This window comes from Lutjanus erythropterus, chromosome 3, assembly GCF_056507025.1.
Source record: "Lutjanus erythropterus isolate fLutEry1 chromosome 3, fLutEry1.hap2, whole genome shotgun sequence".
Classification (NCBI taxonomy): domain Eukaryota; kingdom Metazoa; phylum Chordata; class Actinopteri; order Lutjaniformes; family Lutjanidae; genus Lutjanus; species Lutjanus erythropterus.
Window position 1 is genome coordinate 45458121 of NC_139319.1, and position 10035 is coordinate 45468155.

The 10035-nt window shown below is 38.7% G+C and overlaps 1 protein-coding gene across 1 annotated transcript; it reads right to left on the reverse strand.

The window, feature by feature from the left end:
• Positions 1-1850: 1850 nt before the first annotated feature.
• On the reverse strand, positions 1851-9796 carry LOC146330905 (beta-2-glycoprotein 1-like). Its single transcript, XM_084710869.1, has 8 exons — positions 9638-9796; positions 8712-8891; positions 6649-6745; positions 6482-6558; positions 5976-6161; positions 4118-4297; positions 3655-3852; positions 1851-2058 (listed from the first exon to the last, which is right to left on the reverse strand). The coding sequence occupies exons 1-8, from the start codon at positions 9750-9752 to the stop codon at positions 1940-1942; spliced, it is 1152 nt and encodes a 383-aa protein (XP_084566995.1). The 5' UTR covers positions 9753-9796; the 3' UTR covers positions 1851-1939.
• Positions 9797-10035: the final 239 nt, after the last annotated feature.

The window sequence follows — 10035 nt, forward strand, 5'->3', positions numbered from 1 at the left end:
TGAATGATTTAACTTAACACAAACCAATAAACAATGTTTTTAACTCAACAATACTTGTCTATGTGTTTTACTTTAACCAGAAATAGTGATTGTATAAACTATAAGTAAACCTAATGCAAACACAAACAAACCCGGGATAGCCTGTATTTGCTGGTTACACATGAATGATGAAAATGTGGCTAAAGCAAACAATTAACAAGCAAGGTTAAATTATGGTATGATGTGAAATGGAAAAGACTGGGACAAATGGTGTGTTCTCACTCACTTTGTCACAATACAACAACTTCTTTTTAAAGTAACGGAAATAGTTACTTTCCCTGGTAACTAGTTACTTTTACTATAGAGTAATTCAGTTACTAACTCAGTTACTTTTTGGAAGAAGTAGTGAGTAACTATAACTAATTACTTTAACGTAACGTGCCCAACACTGGTCATGATAGTGGTACTTGGAGAGGCTAATATTTTCTGAGACGGTACATGCTGTTTGAGAAATACTGGTTTAGTCCATCCTTGCCCATCTTGTCAACATATTTTAGCACTATTTAGTTCAGGGGCATAGTGAGGAGTAAACACAAGTTAACTCAGTTTATCAACCTCTTTGAAATGAGTCTGAGACTATAATACCTATTTTCAAATTAACTGTATTAATAAGTTAGGGGAGACATACCTCTGTTTTACTACTGACACAGATTATCACTTTATGATGGTCAATTTTAGATTGTGCATCAGTATGAGAAGCCAAAGTCATGCGTGTAGTCTCCTGCAGGACTAATCTTGGGATAAAGGCAAAACATAAGTTAATAACGTTTTAGATCATAGTTTTTCTTGTTTATGTAGGGAGTGAAGAGATGACCCAGACCAGAACACACATCAGGCACACAGCACTGTGTGTAACTCCGGACATAAGGCTCCGCCCTGGGCAAAATACCAAGTTTTTAGGGAGTTCCACATACACCTTTCTCTAATGATCTCTGGAATGCAGTTTTAGAACAAGTACACTCTTTCTCTTCAAGCAGTAAATATGGGCTCAAAGAATTTAAGGTTGTTCACTAAATCCATTTCACCAAAGCTAAACTGGCCGAGCTTTACCTCAGCATCAACCCTACTCGTGATTGGTGCAATGCGCCTGTCACCTTAATATGTTTCGTACATGCCCGACTCTACAAACATTCTGACTGTTTTCAGCACAACATCCTTAAATGGCCTTATTTGCTGTAAGATCTGCCATATAACATAATATGGTGGCCTTTAATACCTTAATGGTCCCATGTCTAATACTTTCAAACAGGAATTACTCAAAACCTCTATCCCATGTCAGAGGGATCTGGGATATTAAGTTTCATCTTAAGGAAAAACTGATCTTTTTGTGTGCATGTGTAATTTTGTGCCATTGTCTTGAGGGCATTTTGACAATCGTCACTTCATCAGTTACAGTGACTGACTGGGAGTCACACCTCTGTGGTTTGTTCACACAGGTCAGATGGGATAGTAAAGGAGGTCAGATTCTTATTAAATTCACTCACAAATAAGGTGTGAATTGGTATCAGATCTCCTGGGAAAGGATGTCAGATCATTTTGGACACATGTAGGTCCAATTTTTCAGAATCAGTATTCATTGTAACCTCTGTACTGTGTATTTGTATTGTATGTATGTATGTAGGACAGGCATGTATCTACAGACTGTAGATACATGTCTGCCCTACATACATACATGAGCTACCACACCACCATTCTGCATCTTTATTGAAAACTCATTTTCATTATTTTAATAATTAGTTCTGTTATTCTATTATTAGTTGTAAATGACAGGCAAGAAAAATGAAGGTGACCAATAAGAGAAGTAATCTGTCTTGTAGCATATTGTACAGATTTATTGTTCATCATCCAATCAGTCATATCCTGTCCATGTACATGGTGTTTCAGGTCATTCTGTGCAAAGTTATGCAGATCTTGCGGGGCTTGCAGGGCTTGTGGGCCTTGCAGGGGGTGAAGCAGCACACATTTGGATTTCTGATGGAAGGGTTTTGGCCCTTAGACTGTACTCCACCCTGCCTGGTTCTAAAAGCAAGAAAAAGAAAGAAACATATATCACTGTAATTGTTAAATGCATGACTGAATGGAGATCTCATGGTGTTTCCCAAAGACATCTGGAGACCATCTGATAGACCTATTACCAGGGCGGGGTATCGGTACTCAAAGTCTTTTAGGTATCATCCTTAAAAAAAAAACAAAAAAAAAAACAGTACCAGGTAGTACTGAAACTTCTCCAGTCAAACAATACCTGCATTTGATCATTTTTGTACCAAGAAAGCCTGACACAGTTTGTTTGTTTGTTTGTTTTCCAATGGAAGTGTCTATTTGACCTTTTGGCCTAAAAAACAAACAAACAAACAAATCTATCACATTCTCATATATGAACTTTTGTTGTATATTTGATATGTTGGGCATTTATGACATTTTTTAATTTTAGAGACAATAACAAATGTTGTTGGTTTTGAAAAATTTTCAGTTGGTTTAGTTCTTTTTTCAAGCAGGAAGCTTGATCAGTGTAAACTGAATTGGTTGATGCAAAATGCATTTTTTAACAAATCAAAAAGATAATTATAAGCAAGTGTTCATTTGCTAATAACTGTTTGCAACATATAAGTGACTATGAGAGCAGGTTGCATATGTAAAACAATGTATGTAAATATCTCAATTCCCACTCCGAATTTATCTTAAAATGACATTTCAGTCTTAAACTGGTTTGTTTTCAACAGGATTTTACTACAAATTAAGGTACAGAATATCAAGTAGTTATAGGTTGGTTCACTAAATATGACTGTTATTCTTAAAGTATCTTTTTCAAAGCTAGCAAAGATTTGCCTGTCAAAAATTTGCAACTCACTATGTGAAGGCAGCCATGTTGGATTTTCATCAGACACAGATTACTGCCTGCAGCGCACTGATAATCCATCAGAGGGCAGATGTCTGAGATTGCATACAGCAGGATTTTCAGTAATGTATTGATCATATTAATGTTGTAGAGGTCTCAGCAACTCATGCATCAGATCTGATGTGAATGGCATTACAAGTTAATGCAGCATGTGTTGGTCTATTACCACAGTTACTGCAGCTACACACAGGTTCTGTCCTCCCCATTGTTAATGGCTGCAGAGGTCTGGGGATTGGGCACATCTTAGCTACAGAAAAGATGATACAATACTGACACTTCTGTCAGTTAGACAACATCAAGTAATCATGTAGCGAGGATAGCAAGTTGGAAAATATATGTTTCGCTCTTACTGAGCCTTTCTTGTGAATGAGAAAATCTTAGAGAATCTTCTTCCTGGGTCGCATTTTTGTTTCACACTACATCAACATGTTTTAGAAATTTGGGATCCAATTTCATTGCTATGCAGATGACACCCAGCTCTATATTTCCACCACACCTACTTCCACTCTCCGGTCCACCTCCCTTTTAGACTGCTACTGGAAACTAAATCTTGGTTCTTAGACAACTTTCTCAAACTTAAGTGTTAAAACTACTCCATGTTGTCATTAAATCTACTTTGGCTAAATCTGATGGTGATAAATTGCGTGTAAAGCATCCAAACCTCAATAGAAGGACCTAAAGAGGTTTGGATAAAATTTACTGAGCTGACAAGAACTCACCCACAAAGCACTCTGGGATGGGGAGGGTTCCATCGTTACAGGTGCTGACCACAGGGTAGCCACACCTGTCATCTCTGTTCAGACAGTAGAAGGCAACATGCTCTCCATGGAGGACTCTGTTGGGTTTCAGGTCTGCAATCCAGATCTTCCTGCCATTATAGAAGATACGTCCTCTTTTGATGCCAACTGTGCAGGGAGCTGAGTGGAAAACACCAGACATTGCAAATCCAATCAGTGGATTACAGCACTGTGTCAGGTTGAAGCAAATTTTAATTGCCACTCCCAAGTTTGCAAGAAAGTGGTGCTAAAGGTTCAGAAGAGTTTATTGTTTCTTTGAAGTTTGTGATGTACAGAAACTGAACATTACTATCTGACTGTTAACTGAGTCCAAAATCTTTTACAAAAATGAAACATAAACAGTAGCTTTAGGGTAGTTTTAAGATTTGATTTTCCTGTGACTCACCCCTGCAAACTGGCTTGGAAGACCAGTTTCCTGTGTTTTGGCACTGTATCTCAGGGTCGCCATCCAGAACATAGTGCTCATTGCAGGCATATTTAACCTTCTCCTTGTAGCCATGTGGTCTTTTCACAGCAAAGGTGATGACGCCATTTGGTAGGCCTGTTGGGATGGCGCAGCTCACCTCTGGGATCATCAAAAACAGGTCAAAAATGTGAGGAGGTCTTATTAAGGGGCTACAAAGGCAAAAGGTGGGCTGTCTAAGAAAAAACAAAGAGAATAGATGAAAGAAAGAAAAATGAAGAGGTGGAACCAAGTCACTGGTTTCCAAGCCACAACCAAGTCTCAAGTCTTTGTACTGAAGCCTCAAGTCAAGGCAGACAAGTTCCAAGTCAAGTCCCAAGTCCTAAACAAGTCATAATGCGCTCTTCACCAAGCCAATGCTATTTTAACAACAGTGCCTTGACATAACCCTTTTTTATGTAACTTCAAATGTTTAATGAAGTTGGAAGTTGTTGCCTTGTGTGTAATTTTCGATATGCATGTTTTGCATACTACAATTAATTTTTTGTTGACCTACTAGTAATTTTTCTACCAAATTATCAGTAATGTATCATTAGTTGTTCATGGTTCTCTTGTGCAACTTGATTGGATGCTAAGGCCCGCCCTCCTTTCCATTCTTGCACTGCATTTATGCAGTTTACAGTGATAACGGTGGCAGATAAAACATCAAAATTGGGAGAAATTGCTGAAACACAAGGTCTTTGAAGCCTTAGACACATTAACAAAAGCAGCTTCTCATTTCTAGCTGATGATGATGGACTTTGTCTGCTTCAATATTGACTCACAAGCAGTTTTCTGGCTGATGTAAGCAACTGCGAACTCCTTGACATGGCCAAAATCCATCACCAGCTGACTTTTTAACGTCGCCATCTGACACAGTTTAAAACAAGAACACTGTGAAAGTGTAAAAGTAAAGTTACCTAGCAGCTGCGCACGTAATATCACATTAATGCTAAAAGACTGAGGCTAAAAGTAGCTTACATCTCAGCAAACATTGGTCAGATGGTTGAAGACAGCAGGTATATTTACATGATAGATGACAGAAATACACCCATGAATGTGGGAAAAAGAAGCAAAGGGACTCAATTAGTGCAGTGGACCTTGAGACGGGTCATCCAACCAGATGAGCTGGGCCGCAATCGTGGAAGATAGCCAGGACACGAGCTAAGCTAACCCAGCTTAGACCTGAGACAGTGAGCCAGAGTGAGATGCATTGTCGTCCAGCCCACATCCTCCTCCTCAAACCCCCACAGAACAAATGTAGATGCAGTGGGATCTAACAAGTTTGGCTGGAGGTAAAGTTACTGCAGCTAGTAAGCTAGCGTTAGTTAGCAAGACATGCTATTGTTTGCAGATGCTTGTGTTAGAGCAGATGAAGACAGAGATTCACCACACATGTGCTCTTTTATTTCTAATTTCTGAGAGACTACAAAAAAAGACATCATCGTCCAGACTCATGAAAAACCAATTGTCGTCTTCTCAGAGCCTCCTGCACACTGTGTCAACATAGAGAAATGCAAAGCTTGACAGCTCTAGTAACGGTTGCTAAGCCATGACTGTTACTATTTGGAGGTGGGGCTTAGTGAAGGGTCAATTAAATGTCGACTTGCTGAGCCTGAATAGCATTAAAATAAGTTGACTCAGGAAATGAGGCACTTTTTAAATTTTTTAATCTGTAAGGTATTAAGCATTTCAAGTCAAAAGGCCAATTAAGTCACGAGTTGAGTCCAAATTGAGTTGCCAGACTTTCGTGATGTTGTCAAGTCTAAAGTAATAAAACAACTGTTTTTCATTTCTGTACCTTGGCACACCGGTGGCTCAGTTGCCCTTCCATCAGCCATGCAGGATCCCCTCTCATAACTTGGTGCCTTGGGTGTGTTACACTCGTATGTCCAGCTTTGCCCGTACATGGTGGTGGACCCAGTAACTGGCTTATCATGGACAATCCTTCCTTCTCTAGGTGGCTGGGGCAGTGGACAATTCACAGCTGTATAAAGAAAAATGATTGCAGTAGAGTAATATGACATCAACTCAGACACCTTTCCTCTGTGTATGCAAAGTCCACATTAAGCCAATGTCAAAATATTATTTATTAGCTAAGATAGCGTAGATATACTTTAAATTACATTAAATTTTACATGTCTTAATAAAAAACAGACATATTCTGCATACTGCTAATAATGTACAAAGCAAATGTCTTTTCAAAATAATAACTTTATAGACACAAAGACTTATTAACTATTTCATATCAGTATGGATGCTGTGAAAAAGGTCTATTAGATCAAAAATATTTTCATACTTCCATACCTTTGCAGGCAGGTGGTGGATTGCTCCAGCTACCGTCATGTAAACACCTGCTCTCATTGGCCCCCAGCATGACGTACCTGACGAACAAGTTTATTCACATTAATTTGGCTGTATGACTGTAAACACAACTTGAAATGATCTGTTTGAAACTATAAAATGACTTTTACCCGTCATCACATGTATAGTTGAGCACACTCTTGAATGGAGCTTCTGTCCTCCCCATTGCTAATGGCTGCAGAGGTCTTGGGATTGGGCACATCTTAGCTACAGAAAAGATACAATACCGAATCTCTTGTTGGTTAGACAACACTAGGTAATTGTGTAGAAAAGATAGCAAGCAGGAGTTTATGTATTTCTCTTTTACCCAAGCAATTCTCATGAAAGAGAAACTCTTTTTCATCATTGGTATTTTTTAAGGTCAGGTCCTCATGAAGGTTTTTGAAAGGCAGATGCTATTAGTGGCTAGGTCTTGGTAGGCAACAATTTGCACCCAGCATGTAATCCTTGGTGGGGATAACCCTAACCTTAACCCTCAACCTAATGTTGTTATCTACACTTTATCTCTTGGACACATTTCTAGGAAATTTGGGATCCAGTTTCATTGCTATGCGGATGACACCCTACTCTATATTTCCATCTAGCCTAGTTCCACTCTCCCGCCCACCTCCCTTTCAGACTGCTTACTGGAAAGCAAATCTTGGTTCTCACACAGCATTTTCTGTGGTACAGAATTCAGCTGCCCGTATCATTACCAGAACTCCCCTTATAGAGAACATCCTGTTTTTCAGCAACTTCATCAGCCCCATGTTAAATTCCATATCGACTTCAAGATTCTGCTTCTCACCTTTATTAAACTGTGACTGTCCTCTAGTATTTTAGAAGGTGCTAATAAATTAAATGCATTATGATTATTATTTTTATTTACATCTGCATGGAAGACAGAAGCCATGAGCTTTTCTTAAACCTTACCAAGCAGTTTTGGTGCCTATTGCCTAAACCCAACCAAGACATGTTGATGCACAAATCTAACCAAATAGTTTTGGTACTTGGTGATTAAAACTAACCAAATGCAACTGAAAACTGAAAAAAAAAAAAATTCTGGCTAAAGTCCTGTGGCTTACCCAATCCTCCACCACATCCTCCTCCGTGTGGACTTTGAAACCAAACTAGGGGGTGAACATAGCCAAATAGTTCTTGTGTGACGCTCACTTTTGGAAATCTGATATCCCTGATTTTTTTTTTTCAACTGCAGAGAATTTGTATTTTATGCTCCTATTTATATCCTCCTTGATCAGATTGTTTTCAGGGGAAGCGTTACAGAAACTTCTTATCTAGATCCTGTCTTACCTGTATGGTAACCATGGTAATTAGTGGGAGGACCTGCTTCAGGAAAAATATCATTACAGATGAACAGTTCCTAAGTCAATGTTCCTGTCCCTAAATGAAGATAGGCTGTTAATAATAATAAACTCTGCTAACTAGGATAACCATTAAGTTGTTCTATCTTTCACTTTTCCACCTGTAGTAGTTGCTAAATTACTATGAAGTAGTACTAACAGTAGCTTATGGTAGTGTTTGCTAGCAGTAACTAATAGTTTAGCTAACCTTCAATCTATATGCCTGCTTGTTTATTGCTTTTACACAAGATCTTTGCTATCTTAGCCCACTGTCTGTTTTTTTTATCTCCCAAGTTAGCAGTATCGTAAATTTCCCCATACATAATATCTTTGGAGTTAAGTGCCCATTGTTGTTTTTGCTCCATTTATGCATGTTTCAGAGAGGAAAAAAACAACTGTTGCAAAGTTGTTTAACCCAACAAGATGAGATGAGAAGTAGCACTGATTGCTAGATAAAGACATAACAGTTGATTAGCAATGTTGATTTGAGTATTTAGGATTTCCTAAGATGAGGGAAATATCCTATCTTTGACTCTTCCTAACATTTCTGTAATATGGCTCCTGATCTATAAGTTCTGAATAAAAGCCTATCAAACAGCATTTGAAATCTTCTCATGTGACAGGTGAAGCAGAGGAGGCGAGGCATCGTGGAGTAAAAAAAAACCCTACAACACACTGACGAGTTATTTCTCTGGCGGTCATGGGAATATAATTTTTCAAAAAAGTTGCTTGCTTAGAAAAATGCTCTGTCCTCTGTAGAACATTTTTCTAAGCAACTTTTGCTCCCACCCTGTGTGTGCTTTCTACTTCACACAACAGCCCAGTGAACTCACGGGAACATGTCAGGCCTGACTGCGTCCACTCTCCCGTGGCCGTGCAGGTCATCCTCTGAGGGGTTGCTGTTGAAGCCAAGTACCCCTGCTCACATGTGAGGGTCAGCTGTTCTCCAACCTCATACACACGTTTTAGGGTCGACTCGTCAATCCCGTCAGTGATCAGAGGTCGGCCACATACTGGGTAGACAACAAAAATATATACTTTGACAAATATAAGGGCAGAAACAGTGCTCACATTTTGCAAGTAAATTATTTAGCTTTGGCCCACTCCCCATAATCCAGTGTGCAGATTAGAACCTTGTGCATTGTTGTGAAAGTTGTGAACACTTCACTTTTAATGAACAATGAACGATTTGTAAGTCATGTATAATTATGCAGTCAACACTTCAATAACCTGTAACAATTCATTATAAACAGGTTATAGCACAGTTTTCATACAAGATTCATTTACTGCTTACTTATAAAATACCTCACCATTTATTAATGACTTACTACCATTTATAACTGGCAAAGGAAGCCTTACTGTAAAGTGTAAAACATCATCATTATATTAATTTGATATGCAAATTAAATTTTGTGACTATGAATATTTGCTGAGTAAGCAATGAGTTCTGAGGCTTAGTAGTAAAGATAAATGTGGGCTCACTATTTGGCGAGCGACAGGTAATTGTTGCCCTGTTTAATCAAAATTGTTGTAACAGCTTATTTAAGTTCTATGAAGCATTTACAACCTGATTAATAAATTATTTATAAACCACTCTAAATCATTCTTATTGTGAAGTGGTACTGATACAAAAATGCTAATAAAAGATGGTGACTGACAGAAAGTTAAACATAAATGTTTACATCACATTAACAAAAAGAACAACAAATTAATTTCATGCTCAAATACAAATAAAGCAATTATTTTGCTCCACTTTTACCTTTCTTGGATGTTACAGTTGTGTATAAGGCTAACTGGCCAAGGAGCAGCAAGGCCAGAGTCGGAGCCATCTTCCTGTCTTCCTGGGAGTGAAGTGTCCTCAGTGTCCACTGCATCTGGGTAGGAACAAGGCCAACACAAGGGCTGCTGGGTAAGCAGGCCCCCGATAGCCTGATCCAATCAGATGCTGGTGTAAGCTCCTATTGATTGAGCACAAAGTTCTGAACTCCTGCATATTTACCAGAATTGATTGGTAACCTTGATTTGGTACAAAGCCAGCAGCGGACTCACACATAACTCATAAATAATGAAAGGCAGAGACTCCCAAAACACTGTGCTAACCCACACATTCACATCATATTTTTTATTAACTGCACCTAAACCATGTGTTGCCCTTTT

Bases quoted from the DNA above. Each gene is read 5' to 3' on its own strand.
- LOC146330905 (XM_084710869.1), bottom strand. From the start codon at position 9,752: ATGCAGTGGACACTGAGGACACTTCACTCCCAGGAAGACAGGAAGATG. The intron at 6,162-6,481 runs GTATGGAAGTAT...TTCTTTATACAG, and splicing joins TCCACCACCTGCCTGCAAAG to CTGTGAATTGTCCACTGCCC. The intron at 2,059-3,654 runs GTGAGTTCTTGT...TCTTGCTTTTAG, and splicing joins CATCCCAGAGTGCTTTGTGG to AACCAGGCAGGGTGGAGTAC.